The sequence below is a fragment of the Geotrypetes seraphini genome, chromosome 3 (assembly GCF_902459505.1).
Source record: "Geotrypetes seraphini chromosome 3, aGeoSer1.1, whole genome shotgun sequence".
NCBI classification, from domain to species: Eukaryota; Metazoa; Chordata; class Amphibia; order Gymnophiona; family Dermophiidae; genus Geotrypetes; species Geotrypetes seraphini.
This window is the reverse complement of record NC_047086.1, coordinates 327,153,862-327,173,218: the sequence shown is the minus strand read 5'-3', so window position 1 is coordinate 327,173,218 and position 19,357 is coordinate 327,153,862. Positions and strand designations below refer to the sequence as shown.

At 44.0% G+C, this 19,357-nt stretch overlaps 1 protein-coding gene across 4 annotated transcripts in view; it reads right to left on the bottom strand.

The window, feature by feature from the left end:
• The window catches only part of KIZ (kizuna centrosomal protein), a 214,758-nt gene that overhangs the window by 45,907 nt on the left and 149,494 nt on the right, over positions 1-19,357 (bottom strand). The window contains exon 11 of one of the 4 annotated variants that reach the window (XM_033935766.1): positions 399-1,331. The exons of the other annotated variants lie outside the window; for them this stretch is intronic. Coding sequence (XP_033791657.1) covers positions 1,289-1,331 — 43 coding nt within the window. The 3' untranslated portion in view covers positions 399-1,288. Of the gene's footprint in view, positions 1-398; positions 1,332-19,357 lie in introns of those variants that run through there. 4 annotated transcript variants of the gene reach the window in all.

Genomic DNA, 19,357 nt, shown 5'->3' with positions numbered 1-19,357 from the left:
AGGTATTTATGTGTCTATAAAATAGCCATTTATTTGGCCTCCTGACCTAGGTGACCTGTTATAAAATTACTCTCTACATGTAGTGACTCTAACATTATTTTATCTATATATGTTGATTATAATAGTAATGTGTGAACCTTCAAATTCTGCTTAAAAGTGAGAAAGCAGTTATGGCTATTCAGAAAAACCATACCAGCATCAGGATTTAGCAGTAGCTAGAATGCGAGTGACCTCAACTGGCCAGCTGTATTACAACAGGGAAACAAAATGCCACCCACATCGTATGCCCACTCTTTAAGAGGGATTCAGTCATGACTTATGATACTTGTTTTCCCCCCTCAAAGTAATGATTTTACTTTAAAACAAAGGCATCCCTTTGACCTGGAGAAATACCCTATCCTTTGAGCGGACAAGGCAAAGCTGTGCCTTTGACAGTTTAAACATAATAAATAAATTCAAGAAAAAATAGTTTTTAAAGCTAAGGCAAAATGTGACAATGTTTGCCAGAGAAGAGGAAGCTGTGGCATGTACTGGGAACAAAAGGGAACAAGTGGTCTTTACTCAGAGAACAGTTTCCTATTAAGACTCACTCCTTCGGACATTATGCCTTTCATCCTCACTCAACCACAAAATGATTTTGCTGTAGAACGTACAATGGTAGAAGATTTACATTGAAGGAATCTTTAATAATAAACTGTTGCCGATCTGCCTACTTCCCCCAAGATTTATAATACAATAAACATCAGCTTCTATTAAGTCTCATGAACTGACGACAGTGCACTGAAAAAAATGAATATGAAAGACCTCGATTCTTCACATCTCCAATACCATAATAGTGAAATGAGCATGTATAAATGTGCTAGAAGTATCTCTTTGCATCTTTTAGAGCTTGTGTGTATTAATCTGTAAAGCTTATTAAGAAAGAGTCATTGCTATGCAAAGCAGCACCCAATCTTTTTCTCTTGGTTTTCAACAGAGTGCAGTGTTTAGCCAATAGGACTGGCCCCCTGCCCCTCATTCTGCATTCATAACATGCAACATTTGCACAATGTATCTCTCAAAAGCTACTGAATAGAAAGCCTTAATACTCATGTAAACAACTGCAAACCAATTACTTAATGAATCAGGCCCACACATAATGAGGTGCCCAACAAAGAGCTATAAATGCATTTTTTTTTCATACAGGCCTGGGCTTTAAAGTAAAATCCCTCAGCTGTAGCTTGGTCTTAACTGGCACATCGTAATTACTGTCTCTAGCACATCAGAGGAAGCCATTTTATTTTTTAATTTAGGTCCAGCAGGATCTTCTTTTGATGTCACTCATCAGCTCACTGACAAAATAGAGTAGAGAAGAATTTTTTAAAAAGTAGTAGAACAACACTGCACTGTTATGTTTATTCTCAAGTACTGGGTTTTGAGACCACTTGTGAAAGCAATAAAGCACAAGAAGTGACTGCTGTTAAGTGGAATCCTTAAATGTAAGCCTGAAAGAAATTTTACTGTGTGCCAATCACAAACAAGCACCACCTGAGCTCTCTATTTTCTGTTCCCAAAAGCTTCATTTTGGCTTTTTGATTTCTTAATCTCTTCCATGAACGGACATTGTATCTATAAGATGTGCTACTACCAGATTTCCTTCTAAAAACACATTCTGCTTTCCTCAAGACTAAGCCATCAACTTTTATTATGTCAAGAAAATTTTCCTAAAAGAACAAAAAAACACAATATATAACTTAAACAGAGCTATACACATGACAAAATTCAACAGCCTGAAATGATAGGACAGAGCAGATTTTGAGAGTGAGCCTGGGTTCAAAAGGGGCATCCTGGTTATTCTGCAAGGAGAAAGCAAGCGCCTCTGCTATTTTCTCCACCTGTATTTACCCTTGGCAGGTGGGGCCTGGGCTCCTGGCTTCTTGCCTGCAGTGTCGCTGGACTCCACTCATTTATTATGGCTTTTTCCTCTTTAACAGATAGGGCTTGGGCTCTCTACTTGCTCCACTTATTTCTTCTGGCTTCCTTTTCACTGACTGCTGCGCTACTCAGCTGCACTTCACTCAGTTCTAGTAGTTTTCTTCCCTTTTGGCAGGTAGGGCCTGGGCTTCCTGCTATGCTGCTCAGCATCACTCAATTTTTTTCAGCTTCCATCTCATTGCAAGGTGGCATCCAGATTCCCTACCTGCCATACTAGTCAGCTCCATTCATTTCTTCAGGCTTCCTTCTCTTTTTGGCAGGTGAGCTTCCTGATTCCCACTGTGTTCTACTCCTCTATGCTTGAAATTGTCAACAAATGGACTAGTTTAGCACAGCCACTGCCTGATTTTGCTTTCACAACTCTCTCACTGCTTGTCGTTTCTCCTTATGCCTAGGTCTGTTTGCACCTAGGCAAATAAATCTATGCATATAGATGGAGGACAGACAGAAAGACAGACTGACATTGGGAACAGGTGCTCTCACTTGTTGCAAAACATACCTTAAAAAAGCCATTTGTTATTTTATCATTCTCTGGCCTTTGTCAACCCCCATCTATTCTTACTGTGAATCTGAGACCATCTGATAAGCTGTTAGCACTTTTAAGTACTGACTACTCTATACTTGCTGTTCTCAAACTAATGCTGAGGCTAATGACTTCTTTTACAAAGGTGCGTTAGGGCCTTAACGCGCGGAATAGCGTGCACTAAAATGCCACATGAGCTAGCTGCTAGCGCACCTTTGTAAAAGGAGCCCTAAGTCATCTGTTCACATTTCTTAATAACAGTATATGCTGACTGATGATAGGTGTAACTCAAAAATGCAACAAACATCAAAGTTGAAAAGAAACCTTTATGCAAATCTTTAGGAAGTACTGAATAATGGGTTTCTCCCATTTTATGCCAACACCAAAACGGTTTAAGCTTTATTTTATTTGATATATCACAAACAAAATATAAACTATACATAAAGTAAAAAGGTGATATGTGCAGTGAAAAAAAAAATTATAATTCAAAAATTATAGGAGCAGTAGTTAGACATTCCAGTCCTGCACATAAAAGGAGGCTATGTCTAAACTGTGCAGCCAGGTACAAAGTCTGTGGATACTTCTAACTATAAACTCTGCCCTAGTTCTCATAAGGAAAAACTCTCCCTTGGAAAATTATCCAAGAAAAAATATCTACCTGTTTCTTCTTGAAATAGCATGAGTGATTTTTATAATCCCAAACTACCCGTATTTATCTTCCCACAAGCCCACTTGCTTTTTCCCATGGTTAAAAGTATGTACACTTTACTCACACGTGGCTTCATTCAAAGAAAAGGGTGGGCAGTTTTCAAACAGCCTATTTACCCAAGTAAATGACTTTTGGAAACCACTGCCCTCTTTAATGTACACAGTTATGTCCAGGCCAAACAGAAGAATCACTTAATTCCAGCTGGCAAAGGGAAGACTATTTTTTTAAATAAGTGAAAAACAAGCCAACAAGTGTATACTCTTAAGTATTGCATAAAGACAGGTTTTGCTGAGGGTCTGGGGAGAGAGTATGTGTGAGTGGTTGTAAGTGTTCAGAAACTAAGCATGCGGTCATTGGCTTAGAAGGGATGCTGCATAGAAACAGAGAAAACTAAGGCAGGTAAAGACCATATTTCCTATCTCATTTACCTATCTATGCCCTCTTTATCTTTTCCTCACACAGATCCAAGCTTTCTTGAATTCAGATACATTTTTCATCTCCTCCAGACGGCCATTCCATGCATTCACTACCTTTTCTGTGAAAAAGTAGTTTATGAGGTTACTTCTTAGTACTATGTACAGTGCTTTGTACATCAGGTAGCGCTCTAGAAATAATAATAATAATAGTAGTAGTAGTGTATCCCTTGTGGAATGGGTGGAGAAATAAAAGGGTGATAATATATATATCTGTGAAAGACAGGAGAGGTGAATCAACCCTCCCCCTTTTTGGTCTGCTTTCTCTAACTCCCATCAACTTTTCTTTTTTTTTTTTCCTCCCATCTCACTCTGCTCTTTATTCTCTTCTCACACCCCCTATGCCTCTCATTATTTTCCTTCCCTGGGTACCTCTAATCAGTCCCTGTGCTCTCCCCTTGAGTTCCATGAAGGTTACGTCACTGTCAGCACACTCCCAGTTTTTGCCACAGCCTTAGTTCTTTCCTTTTTAGTTTTATGAGAGCTGGGACCCCACTGCATGCTCCTGCTTCTATTGCAGTCACAATGCTCCTCACCTCATTGAACACTTCCTTGTTTTGCAGTCAGTGCTTTCCTCTTCAGTGCTGCAGGTGTCAGTTCTCTGCCACATATTGTTTCTGCCATGGCCCCAATGTTCTCTTCTTCAGTGCCACAGGAGTTAGGTTCCTGCCAGAACACTCCTGCTTTCACCACAGCTCTGATGCTCTCCTCTTTAGGACCACAAAGATCAGCTCCATGTTGCCAGCACTTCAGCCTCTTCTGCAGCTCCAGTGCTCTCCTCTTCCATGCTATGGGACCAAGTCCATATTCCAGCTTCTGCTGCACAGTCCCAGTGCTCTCCTATTCAGTGTGACTGTGGTTGGGACCTGGTATGGTGCTTTTCTGCTTCAGCTACGGACTTGGCACTCTCCTCTTCAGTGCCAATATACTCCTGCTTTGGCTGCAACCTTTTTTTCTATGCTGGCTCCTGAAATCTTGCATATCTCAGTACATACAGCTTTGTTTTCACATGTGCAAAGAAACCTATGTGACTGGTCAGACATACAGACTGATCCTTGACAGCAGGCACAGTCTCCAGTATAATTATAGTTTTGTGCACTTTTTCCCTTGTACTATATATTTTCTTGTGGTTCTGCTTCAATCACCACAACTGTGAGAAAAAAACCAGAACCACAACTCTGATAAGTGTTCTTTGATTTTATTTTTAATTGCAATCTGTCCGGTTATAGGCCATGCTGCTTGATATCTATTCTCTAAATTTTTAATTACTTAGTTAAACTGTGTTGACTCTATATCTCTATTGTGGTGTACTGCTCTGTTTTCAAACCTAGATCTCTTCCGATTCCAATTTGAGTTGTTTGGATAAACGATTAAACGTTATGGAAACTCAATGTAATACACTTCAAGCTGTCTCGGTATCTGCTATTAAAAAAAATTCTACTGCGATACACTCCAAAATGGAATCTATGGAAAATTTGCATAGAGCGAGAAATCTCCGCTTGGTCAATTTCCCAGTAACTCATCTACTATCACCTGAAATTCCGTTAAGGAAATTTTTTAAAGAAATACTGGGATTGGCCAATGCGGAGAATTTTCCAATTAATAATTATTATTATGTTCCTCAAAAAAAATAGAATCTGCCCAGGAGGTGGACCAATTGGTCACTACCAAAATTAATTTGATCGAATTTCTGGAAGATACCCAGGATGTGATTCAGGGTCGGTCCACCCTGGTGATAATATGCATGAGTGAGATAGATAAGATGTTAATAATGAAACTTTATTTCAAAAATAGGTTAACAAAATTTTGTGGGGAGTTGGTTAGGATTTTTCCTGATGTCTCTAGAGCTACTCAATTAAGGAGGAAAGAGTTTTTGAAATTAAAAGTTAGAGTTTTGGCTCTAGAGGCATCCTTCTATCTGAAATTTCCATGTAAATGTTTAGTCAAGAAACAGGATATTGAATATGTTTTTTGGGATCCCATACAACTACAACAATTTTTAGTTGCTAGAGAATAGAAATGAGTTTAATTTTCCTTTTAAGTTTCATTGCTGAGGAAAAATAAGAGGAGTAAATTAGAATCCCTATTAAGTAAGGAATGATTCAAGGTTCGCTACGGTGAATTGAGAATTATTTCTTTATCTTTTCCTAAACTTGTTGTTGGAATTGTATCATGTCTCCCCATTAAGTGGGCTTAAAAAGGAATTATGTATGTATGATTGATTATGTATTGTTTATGATATCCCTTTTTTTCCTTTGTCTTATTGGATATTGTAAGTATTCCAAATTATAATAATAATAAAAAAAAAAACCTAAATCTCTTCCTCCTCAAAAACAAAAAACAACAACAAAAAGCTTTATCTTCCTTTCTGGCTAACTCTGATACAAAAGGAGACAGTCTTTTAAAAATGACTCTAGCCTTTCAATACTGAATCTAGTCTTTTGTGCTGCTAATTTTTCTAAACTTTCCTAACTTGGTTTCTTGAACTGTAGACCAGCTCTGAAAGGTTTATTTTCCATTGCCAAAGCTTGGATAGGTAGCAAATTAAGGCCCAGATTCACTAAAGATAGCAACTCAAGATTTTAAGGATTATTAAAAATTTGATTAATCACCTATCAACATTCTAGGTGATGTAAAATACAATACAATTTTTAAAAAAGGAGAGAATATAAATTTAAAATATTTAACAAATGCTAGGACAAAGACAAAAATAAGCAAACAAACAGGAGACAAAAGGACTAGGGGGAGAACTACAATATAATTAGAAAAGAACACAATTATGGATAATACAAAAGGGAAGGGAAAAGACTATTCAGGGCTGGAATTACAGAATTTGAAGAGAAGCTACAAGTCAATGAACGAAAGCGTCTTTATATAAGAAGCTTTTTAGAGCCAATCAGGGACTTCCTTAGGCTCCTCCCTAAGGAAGTCCCTGATTGGCTCAGGCACATCAGGCTCCTCCCTTGGAAGGGTCAACCCGACTGGACACCGGGGAGGGGGGGGGGGGAACAGCAGTTCATCAGCAGCAGCGGTGGCGGCGGCGATGACAGGAGGAAGTGTTAGTAAATCAATTGCTTGGCTATTTTGCATGGGGTTTTACAAATCTGCATGGCCGGATCGGGAAATGGGCGATCGAAGGGGGAAACACGTGATGGGCCATTTTGTGAACTGGGTCGGTTAGCAGGTTTAGCGACAATCGCTGACTTTAGCGAATCGGGGCCTAAGTCTTACAGCTGGTTTATTGGGCATGAACTTGCTATATATACATTTATTTGGGGATTTTCGGCTGTAAAGGAAAAAAATTAGATTCCAGCAGAATTTGTGTTGTGAGGGCTTGTGTTTGGAGGGGAACCTAGCTGACTCACTGTAAGATATCCACCTTCTCAGTAAGTGGTGGGCTGTTCTTTTAACAGTGAAAAAGCTTACCTGCATTATTTCAATCAGTCTCCTAGGACTAGTATGAAGAGGATGAGTAAGTAGGGTTACCAGATTTTCCGTCTGAAAAAATCCCGACCCCCCTAGACCCGCCCAGCTCCACCCATCCCTGCCCTGTCACACTCTAGTCATGCCCCTAATCCTGCCCTGATCCCACCCCCACGCTGCCTGCTCTCGTTGGGCAGGACATCCACACATGCGCGGATGCATTGCATGACATCATGCACACGCTTGTGTGTGTCATAGCATCATATCCGAAAATGCGCGGACACACTACTACAAGAAGGAAAGCTTTTCAAAACCTGGACAAAGAGCTGGGATTGAAAAGCCATCTGGACCCCCGGACACGTCCTCAAAAGGAGGACATGTCCAGGGAAGTTTGGACGTCTTGTAACCCTATGAGTAAGTCAGTGTGGGTCTGCACCAATCTGATTTTTTGGACGATTCAGAAAGAGCTATTGATGCACTAAAAGGTTTGCATGCAAAGGATTCAGGTGGATGTTCACCGTAATCCTTGACTCTCTGATCTGATGGATCGCTGTGAGAGTGACTCTCACACATGCACAGAGCCAGCAGGGAAAGCCCAAACAGCTGAGAGGCAGGGGAAAGTCTCCTGTCACTCAGCTGTTCTGGGCAGGAAACCTTTTTTTTCTTTCTTTCTTTTTTTTTAATAGGCACATATGTTGTGCAAGTCACACACACACACACACACACACACACAATATTTGCCCCATTAAAAAATAGCCCCCACTCCGCTGATGATGTCCCTCCTCAATGACCCCTGATGAAAGCGGCATTGGGAATCCCCCCTCCATGCTAGCGAAAATCAGCAGGGAGAGATGACCATTCCCTTCTGCCATTCGCCTCCCCCCTCCCCGTGAGACAAAAATGGCAGGAAGGATATCCATTCCCTCCTGCCATGCCAACCCCCCTCGGACCAGTGGCAGCAAAATGGGAGGGATGCCCACTCCCTCCTGCCACCAAAGGCCCACCAGGTACCCCCCCAAACAACCCCTCCCCTCCACCCCCCCCAAAAAGGCAGGAGGGATGCCCTCTACTACCTGACACCGGAGGTCCCCGAAATCCCATCTCCACCCTCTGAACCCCCTGTACCTTTTCAGAGAAGTTAGAGCAGGATGGAAACTCAGTCCATCCCGCTTGTTTACTTTCCAGTCCAAAATGGTGGGTCTTTCCCTCCCCAGTCCATCATGTGATGCACAGGGAGGGCCCTAAGACCCTAATTGGCTCAGACGCCTAAGACCCCTCCCAAGGTGTCTGAGCCAATCAGGGTCTTGGGCCCCCTCCCAGTGCATCACATGATGCACCGGGGAGGGAAAGGCCCACCATTTTGGACTGGCCACTTTACCAGCGGGACGGACTAAGCTTCCCTCCTGCTCCAACTTCTCTGAAAAGGAATAGAGGAGTTTGGAGGGTGGAGGGTGAGGGGTGGGGTTTTAGGGGACCTCTAGTGGCAGGAGGGAATGGGCATCCCTCCTGCCTTTTTGCAGAAGGGAAAGGGGGAGGGGATGTTTGGAGGGCCCCTGGCACACGAGTGGGCTTTCGGTGGAGGGGGGGAGGGTCACCATGGCAGGAGGGAGTGGGCATCCCTTCTGCCATTTTTCTCACATAGAGGAGGCGGGGTCAATGGGGTCGGCATGGCTGGAGGAAGTGGGCATTTCTCCTGCCTTTTTTGCTGGCGGGGATGGGGGTGTCGTTTCCCGGTGCCAGTTCGTTGGAGAGGGCTGTCATTGGCAGGGGGAGGGTTTTTTCCTAATGGGGCAGATATTGTGCATGTGTAACATGCACAGTTATCTGTGCCCATTAAAATAAAAAAGGTTAGACAGGTAAGTGACTGGTCGTCTTGACCAATCCCTTTTTTTGGATCGCTAAAGCAATTACTTTTTAGTGCATCGGAAAGCCATGTTAGAGTATCAATCACTCTACTAGTTTACATGGCATTTTAATATTAATCAACTTATTTGCATGGTCAGATTGGGGAATGAGTGATCGTGCAGAAAACCAGGTGGTGAGCCGTTTACTGCACCGGGATGGCAAATATGATAGTCGCTAAAGCTGTTGAAACAGGTTTAGCGGCGATCACTTGCTTTAATGCATCTGGGCCCTTGTATGTTATTTTATTTTTGGTTTTATCTCTGCTTTTATGGTATCTACTGTCCTTAAGAACTTTTTTATCTTTTTTTACTATACACCGTCTTTATATCCAAAATTGAAAGGTGGTATATCAAATACTTATAAATAAATATATATCTAAAGGTGAAAAAAAACCCCTAAGATCTTAATTATATATTTATACTGTATTCTAATAGATGTGTAAAGCTTCTACTTAACTAAGTTTGAAATTTGTGACAAGGTATCTATCATCCATGCCCAAACAGCTCAGCATATACTATAGAGTCACATGAATCCTTAGAAAAAGAGGAAGCTAGAATTTGGAATTTCAAGGAGGCAAATTTTCATCTCCCAAAAGGACAAGATGCTAACTACCTAAAAGTAAAATATCTAAGTCAAAAAAAGACCTCAAAAGCAACAAAGAAGCTTTTACCACACTTGTGCAGCTAGATAATACAAACTCTGATCATAATGATTCTTCTGGGTCATTACATGTTTGGTCTCTGCAAGCTAAGAGAAGGCTTGAGAGTTCATTCTCCACATCATCTCCCTCATTGTGGTATTCTGCGGCATCCTACTATTAATAACAACTACTTTTAAATCCCTTTTGCTTTTGACCACTTGATTGTTCACTGAATCAAGACAGCCAACATAGATGCACATGAGCAAATTTTTAATAGCACTGACTTGAAAGTTTTCAAGTTTCATCCTGAATAAAGTAATCCATGTTATTTAAGTCCACCTGAATGCACAGAAACAACTTTTATCTCAGGACAAGCAGGCAGCTATTCTCAAATCCACGGAGCCCGGATGGGGATAGCCTCGCAAGCAGACTTGCTTGAAGAAACTCAGAAGTTTCGAGTCTGCCACACCGCACATGCGCTTGTGCCTTCCTACCCAGCACAGGGCACGTCTCCTCAGTTCTCAGTTTTCCGCAGAGCCGCAAAGTCCGTCTTTGATGCTCTGCGCTGAACTTAGTTCGCTTCGTGCCTTCTCTCACCGTGGCTCGTGTTTTATTTCTTTATTACCATGTTGCTGTGTTTTCTTTCAGTCATTGTTTAAAAAAAAAAAAAGTTAAACTTTCTCATCAAGTGATGACGGGGCCTTTCGCACACCCTCAGCCTGTGGCCTTTGACTTTGCAGCGGCTATTTTTCCTTCTATGTCCCGGCCAGTCATGGGCTTTAAGAAGTGTAGCTAGTCCCAGCGTGCGATATCCCTCACTGACCCACACTGTTGGTGCTGTCAGTGTTTGGGCCCTGACCACTGCCCGGAGTTGTGCGTTCGCTGTGCTACCCTTCAACTTTGAGCCCTCAAACGTCATCGAGTTCAAGTGGAGAAGATTTTCAGTATAGAAACCCCTACTCCATCCTCGACCTCCGATTCGGTCAAGCCTGCTATGGGGTGTCCTCCTGCCTCCTCGATCCTCATCAGACCTTCCTCGTTTGGAACGTCCTTGATCTCGAGTAAATCTGCCCAGTCTTCTCCTGAGCTTCCCTCAGGTCAGATACCTCAGCAGACAGTTCCAGCGGTGGTCCTCAAGCTACCTAAGCATCATTCCTCCAAGTAGAAGCAATCTTCCTCTTTGTCCAAGGAGCCTTTAGCCTCAGCAAGTGGTCCAGTTTCAGACTCGGATCCACAATTGCAGGCTACCTTCCAGACCATTTTAGAGCAGGAATTTGTTCAGTTACTGACCAAATATAGTCCTGCCTCGACTCTGCTTCCTGCAGTCAAGCCTGGGCACTCAGCAGTCTCAAAAGAGGTCTAGTCCTTGCCTGTGCCTCGAGGTGAATCTTCACACTCTATGCAAGGAGACGAGTCTTTAGGAGGGCTTCAAGATTCCTTGATCCAAACCACTGAGTCTATGGGCTTCGATCTACAGCTTCTAGACCTATATCCTCATTTCAGGCATTGCCCGTATTAAGGCATAGGGCAAAGTCTCTTCGACCTCGCACGAGACCTGCTTGAAGGCAGCACTCTCATCGCCGGTCGAGGCACCCATTGAGGCGCAGGTCCTCTTCAAGAGAGCAGTCTTCCTCGCCCAGGCATTCCAGCTCTTCGAGGCCTCCAACTCCTTGATCTAGGACACCAATAGCAGAACCTGAGGGCTCTGCTTCTCCCAGTACCTCGTCCCAGTCTGCTTATTCACTGGGATACCAATACTCCAGAAAAACCTCATCTCAGTTTTCCACTCGAGGCACCTCGAGGTCATCGAGTCCCTCTCAAGGCCATCCTCTTGCAGAACAATTGTCCTTTTCCTCCTTCCTCCATCAAAAGGCTGAGGAACTGGATCTTAAATTGGACTCTGGTTCTAAGTACTCTAAGGAGTATTTAAAGGAAATGAGTTTGCCTCGGCCTCCCGCGGAGTCTCTCAAACTTCCTCTTATAGGCTTCTTTCTCAAACTTTCAAACGAAACCTGAAGACTCCTTATGCCATCCCTGCTGTTCCAGGCAAGTTGGAATCGAGATATAAAACTGTACATTGCAAGGGCTTTGAGAACTCTCAACTATCTCATCAGTCCCTTCTTGTGGAATCTTCCTTCAAGAGGAGTCATCTTTCCAGGGTCTATGCTACCGTACCACCTGGCAGAGAGAGCAGGACCATGGACAAGTTTGGCCGTCATATTTATCAAAATTCAATGATGGCCTCCAGGGTTTTGAATTATAATTTCAAATTTACTACTTATTTTAAGTATTTTATTGATATAATCACTGGTTTTACTAAAGACCTTGCTCAGCACAGACTTTTGGAGTTCCAGCAAGTCATTGCTACCTTAGCACAACTCCGGTTGCACATTCTTCAGTCATCTTATGATGCTTTTGAACTTTCTTCGAGGGTCACTGCTTTCTCAGTAGCAATACGCCGCCCTGCCTGGCTTCGCACCATTGATATGGATTCCAACATTCCGGATCGTCTGGCCATTATTCCATGTGAAGGCAATGACCTCTTTGATGAATCTATAGAGGCCGCCACCAAGAAGTTGCCTGAGAACGAGAAATCTTTTGCTTCCATAGTCAGACCAAAGCCTAAGCCAGCTCCTGCCAAGTCTTCTCGACCTCTTCCATCCTATCAGAGGCGTTATCCTCCGAGGGCAGCTCCTTACACTCGAGCACCTCCCAAGAAATAACAACAGCAGAAGCAACAGAAACCTCAGCCTTCTGCTGCACCAAAGGCTTCCCAGCCTTTTGGACTGTCTCAAACAGAGCATAATCTCCATCATTCTGCCTCTGTCCTCTCCTCTTCCAATCGGAGGTCATCTCCATCATTTTTACCATCGATGGGAGACCATTACATCCGACCTCTGGGTGCTGTCAATAATCAGGGAAGGATATTCTCTTCATTTCTCTCAAATTCCACCAGAACTTCCTCCAAGAGAGTATCCTTCCAATCCATCCCAGACTGCCCTTCTTCTTCAGGAAGCTCAAGCTCTGCTTCATCTCCATGCCATCCTAGTTCCGAAGAAGCCGAGCGATCTGCGGCCTATACTTGATCTCAGGGCTCTCAACAAATTTTTGGTCAAAGAAAAATTTTGCATGTTGTCCCTGCCATCCCTTTCTAGATCAGAACGATTGGTTGTATTGTCTAGATCTCAAGGAGGCTTACACTCACATCCCTATTCATCCAGCCTCCCATCAGTACCTCAGATTTCAGGTAATCTGCATTTTCAGTAGAGTGCTACCCTTCAGCCTGGCATCATCTCCAAGAATGTTCACCAAGTGCCTAGTGGAGGTTGCAGCAGCTCTGCGGAACCAGGGTCTTCAGGTGTTCCCGTACCTGGATGACTGGCTCATCAAAGATACAACATCTCAGGGGGTTATTGTAACGACCCAACGGACTACGTGATTCCTACAAAACTTGGGATTCAAAATCAACTTTCCCAAATCCTACCTTCAGCCGTCTCAAAACCTACAGTTCATCGGAACTGTTCTGGACACTGTCCAACTCAGAGCATTTCTTCCTCAGCAGCGTCTGGATGCTCTCCTTCAGCTTTGCTGCAAAATGTCTTCCCTTTATTCACTCTCAGCGAGACACATGATGGTACTACTCGGTCGCATGGCCTCGACCATTCACGTGACTCCTTTTGCCAGACTTCACCTCCGAATTCCTCAATGGACACTGGTATCTCAGTGGGCACAGGCTTGCGACCCACTCTCTCAACACATTACAGTCACTCCTTCATTGAGACAGTCTCTCCACTGGTGGATGCTCTCTTCCAATCTCTCCAGAGGTTTACTGTTTCAGACACCCCCCTCATCAGAAGGTCCTCACGACAGATTCCTTAATCTACGCTTGGGGAGCTCATCTCGACGGTCTCCGAACTCAAGGCCACTGCTCCAGCATGGATCGTAAGTGTCACATCAATCTGTTGGAACTCAGAGCGATCTTCAATGCTCTCATAGCTTTTCAGCATTTTCTTCACGACCAGGTAGTCCTTATTCGGACAGATAATCAAGTTACCCTATACTACATCAACAAGCAGGGAGGAACAAGATCTCTCCCTCTTTGTCAGGAAGCTCAAAGGGTGTGGGACTGGGCGATCCATCACAACATCTTCCTGAAAGCAGTCTACATTCAAGGAGAGAAAAACTGCCTGGCGGACAAATTGAGTTGTCTTCTGTAACCTCACGAATGGACACTCAATTATTCGCCTCTTCATCACATTTTTTCACAGTGGGGAACACCTCAGATAGACCTCTTTGCAGCTCCCCCCAACCACAAACTGTCTCAGTTCTGCTCCAGGATACACTCTCCTCATCGCCTCGAGGCAGATGGTTTCCTTCTGAAATGGACGAATCTGTTCCTGTATGCGTTCCCTCCATTCCCTCTCATTCTCAAGACTCTTGGCAATCTCAAGAACGATCATGCCACCATGATTCTAAATAGCTCCTCGGTGGCCCAGGCAACCCTGGTTTTCCCTTCTACTTCAGCTCAGCAGCAGGGAGCCATACCTTCTACCAGTTTTTCCATTTCTACTTACACAGAGTCAGGGATCTCTTCTTCATCCCAACCTGCAGTCTCTACACTTGACAGCTTGGTACCACTCAACATAACTCCTCTTTGGTTTTCTCAACCTGTTCAGGACATTTTAGAGGCTTCCAGAAAGCCTGCCACTAGACAATGCTACCACCAAAAATGGACTAGATTTTCTACGTGGTGCATCTCTCATAACAAGGAGCCTCGAGATACCTCCTTGTCTCCGGCTTGGATTATCTTCTGCACTTATCTACCTCTGGCCTCAAGTCTACATCCATTTGAGTCCATCTTAGTGCAATTGCTGCTTTCCATCAGCCTATCGAAAGGAAACCCCTTTCTGCTCACCCTGTGGTTTCCAGATTTATGAGGAGTGTGTGGCGCAGTGGTTGAAGCTACAGCCTCAGCACCCTGGGGTTGTGGGTTCAAACCCCGCACTGCTCCTTGTGATCCTGGGCAAGTCACTTAATCCTCCATAGCCCCAGGTATGTATGTTAGATAGATTGTGAGCCCACCGGGACAGATAGGGAAAATGCTTGAGTACCTGATTGTAAAACCGCTTAGATAACCTTGATAGGCGGTATATAAAATCCTAATTTAAAAAAAAAAAAAAAAGTCAAACCTCCTCTCAAACCGCCTCCAGTGGTTTGGGATCTCAATGTTGTTCTTGCTCAATTGATGAAGCCTCCTTTTGAATCAAGGGATATGGCTCATCTGAAATATCTCACTTGGAAAGTAGTGTTTCTCATTGCCCTCACATTTGCTCGAAGAGTCAGTAAGCTGCAAACTTTAGTTGCTGATCCACTTTTCACAGTTTTCCATCATAACAAGGTGGTCCTTCGTACTCATCCTAAATTCTTACCTAAGGTGGTTTCAGAATTTCATCTCAACCAATCCATTGTACTTCCAGTATTTTTTCCAATGCCTCATTCTCATCAGTTTTTCATACCCTGGACTGTAAGCGTGCTTTTGTCTTTTACTTAGAACGCACCAAATCATACAGATCTGCTCCTCAATTTTTTGTCTCCTTCGATCCAAACAAGTTGGGACATCCAATTTCTAAGCGAACCATCTCCAACTATATGGCTGCTTATATCTTTTTCTGCTATGCTCAAGCTGGACTGCATCTACAGAGTCGAGTCACAGCCCACAAAGACAGAGCCAGGGTGGCTTCAGTGGCTTTTCTCAGATCCACTCCTATTGAGGAAATTTGCAAAGCTGCCACCTGGTCCTCGGTTCATACTTTCACCTCTCATTATTGTTTTCTCCAGACGGGATGACCATTTTGGTCAGGCAGTATTACAAAATTAATTCTCCTGAATTGTCAACACTTTCACCATTCCATTCTAGTTAGCTTGGAGGTCACCCATATGTGAGAATAGGCTGCCTGCTTGTCCTGGGATAAAGCTTCTCTGCTAGCTAATTAAACTGAGGAGACGCACCCTGTGCTGGGCGGGAAGGCACTCGAGCATGCGCGTTGTGGCAGACTCAAAACTTCTGAGTTTCTTCAAGCAAGTCTGCTTGCGAGGCTGTCCGCATCCGGGCTCCATGGATGACATCACCCCACATATGAGAATAGCTGCCTGCTGTCCCTGGATAACACCTGTTACGGTAAATAACTGCGCTTTATTTCCCCTGCCCTAAAATAAAGTGATGGTTATCTACTGGACTAATTTAATATACTTCTCAATCCAGGTCCCAACAGAATGAGAACATTAGAGCAGTGTTTTTCAACCTTTTTTGGGCAAAGGAACACTTGTTTCATGAAAAAAATCACGAGGCACACCACCATTAGAAAATGTTAAAAAATTTAACTCTGTGCCTATATTGACTATATATAAAGTAATTCTCTTGAATAGGAATCAAATAAACACAAAGAAAGTATTTTATAATTACTTTATTATGAAATATTAAGTAAACAGAATAGTGAAAAATTATAAAATACTTTATTCAGTGCGAAACCTGGGCCTGTTTGGCTGAACACAAAGCTGATATTCTGGCTGGAATCGAAGAAAGACACACACGTAGCTCTTCGTCAACAGCTCTCAGTCTCTCTCTGTATTTGGTTTTTATAGCATACAAAAATAGACAAATATACCCTCCATCCTTTTTATTAAACCACAATAGCAGTTTTTAGCGCAGGGAGCTGCGCTGAATGCCCAGCGCTGCTCTTGACGCTCATAGGCTCCCTGCGCTAAAAACCACTATTGCGGTTTAGTAAAAGGTGACCATATTGTAAAATATAGATAGCAGATATAAATTCAGAACTGTGCATAGTAAGTGAAGGGAAGTTTTCATCTCTGGGAATTTACCCAGTTAACTATTAAGTTATTTGGGCAAATTCCTTTGAAAACTGTGGTAATACTGCCTCCACTTTGCTAAATTTAAAATAAAATCATTTTTCCTACCTTGTCTGGTGATTTCTGGTTGCACTTTCTTCTTCTGACTGTGCATCCAATCTCTCTTCCCTTCTATCAGCCTGTATGCTTTCTCTCCTCCACACCTAATTCCCTCCCCCAACTTTTTCTTCCTCTCTCCCTGACCTTTCTTTCTTTTTTTCAGTTTCTCTTCTTTCCTTCTGTTTCCCTGCCTGCCCCCTTTCTTTCTTTCTCCCTACCGTTCCCCAAGCCACTGCCACTGCCGCTGCCATCGGGGAACAGGCCCCACCAATGGATAACAGGCCCCAAAGCCGACGCCGACGCATGCTCTCCCTGACGTCAATTCTGCAATCGGAGAGGAAGTTCCGCCCAGCCAGGCAGCGATTGGCTGGCCCGAACTTCCTCTCCGACTGCAGAATTGACATCGGGGAGAAGAAGACTTATCGGCTCGATAGATTAGATCGCCAAGACAAAGTGAGTCCTGGGTGATCGACTCACTTTGCCTTGGCGAGCTACTGGCGCCCCTGCCTCGGGCCCCCTGTCAGCTCCGGGCCCCTGAATGCAGGACTGGTAGTACTGCCCTGATGGCGGCCCTGCGGCACACCAGGCAACATCTCGCGGCACACTAGTGTGCCGCGGAACAGCGGTTGAAAAACACTGCATTAGAGTAAAGGATGATCCTTTGCCAAAAAATATGATCTGAATTATTACAATGGTAAGCTTCACCTCTGAATAGAAAAAGTTAAAAAAGCTATTGTTTTAGAACTGAGTATTAATCTATTGCATACCAAAAAACAATGTTGATTAGTTATAGAATAGCCTCTTGCAAGGATACCATCACATGAAAAAGATGTGTTATTTTAAAATGTGCATTTCAAAATTAATTTTTTACAATTGCTTTCAAGATCTCCTAACCCTTGTTAGAATATACAAAGGAAAAGAGAATCCTGTAGGAGATTAAAAGAGAAAGGTATTGCCAAAAAATGGTCACGGAAGCTATGGAAGAGGAAGGTCATTTAAAAATTTACTTTCTTTTAAGACTACAGGGGTAAAACAGTTAGCGCAGGGGTGCCAACACTTTTTGGGTTTGTGAGCTATTTTTAAAATGACCAAGTCAAAATGATCTACCAACAATAAAATTTAAAAAAACACAAAGCACACTGTACGCAGAGAAAATGTTAATTATCATTTATATTCTGGGTTTTTTTTTTCAAAGAGATCAAGGCAGATGACTTTATGCAATGTCACTTCAGTAACAACCATACAAAAATAGACAAATATACCCACTCCCTTTTTACTAAACCACAATAGCGGTTTTTAGCACAGGGAGCTGCGCTGAATGCCCTGCGCTGCTCTCAATGCTCATAGGCTCCCTGCGCTAAAAACTGCTATTGCGATTTAGTAAAAGGGGACCATAGTGCAAAATATAGACAACAGATATAAATTCTCAAAATGGCCACATTTTGATCACTAAATTGAAAATAAAATCATTTTTCCTACCTTTGCTGTCTGGACATTATTCAACCAGGCTCTGGTTGTCTTCTGATAACTTGCTTGCCATGGTCTCCTTCTTTTTTCTTTCTCTGTGCTAACCATCCATCTTCTATCTCTGTCCTCCCCTTCCATTTCCCTTCCCTCCCCTGGAAGTCTGGCATTTTTCCTTTTTTTCATCTCCATCCACAGATCCACCCTTCTCAACAACCCTTTCATCGAGCATCTCTCCCTCCTTCCCCACCACCCCAGGAGCCACCATTTCTCCCTTTCTTTTCCCAACCACCCACCTATCCAGTATCTCTTTCCCCCCCCTCCACATCATCCCTTGTGTCCAGCTTCTCTCCCTTTCTGTTCTTTCCCTCCCTAAATCCACCATCTCTCTCCCACTCCTCTGTTTTTAGACCCATTATTTGTTCCCCCCAAAGTCCGGCATATGCACGTCTCTTTAAACCCCTCTTCCCTCCCTCCCTCCCTCCCTCCGTCCATGTATTTCTACACCAGGGCCCCGAAGGCTTGCCTGTTCCCCTGAAAGTCTGCACCTCCCAAAGGCCTGCACATTCCCCCATGAAGGCCTGCACATTCCCCCCTGAAGGCCTGCACTACCCCTTGAAAGCCTGCCCCTTCCCCTCCCCCCCCCGGAAGGCCTGCGTGTTCCTCCCTGCCCTCCCACATCCATTTACCTAATTCCTGCAGGGAGCAGCCTGCAGAGAAGATCGCTGGTACTTTAGCAATCCTTGCAGGTTGCCATAGGCCTCAGGAGCTGTCTTCCCTCTGCTCCGATCCTGCCTCTGACTCGGAGGAGGGGCGGGACCGCGGCAGAGGGAAGACAGCTCCTGAGGCCAATGGCAATCTGAAAGAATTGCTAAAGTACCGGGAGGCCAGGGAGAAAGCCGGATGTCGCCCAGCGGCAGCTGCTCGCCCGACGGCTACAGCAAGATGTGGACCAATGGGGCCAACACCAAACTCTCTGTGGAGAGCAACGAGGGCAAGCTGCCCTGCGCGGACTACATCAACATGTCTCCAGCCAGCGGCTCCACGACCAGCACCTCTCCCGATTGCTACCTAAACCCGACTCCCTTCCCCGCTCCTTCAAGCATGTCCACCGCCAGAAGGACAAAAGCGCGTTACGCCCCACTGCCGCCTGCTCTGCGCTAAGGACTCCTCTTCCTCCTCCACCAACAGCGGCAGCCTGAGGGGCCTGGAGCGCGGCGGGGACTGAATGAGCTGACTTTTGCTTGGCCTGCGTTCTTCAAGAGGCGGGCCAGTCAGGA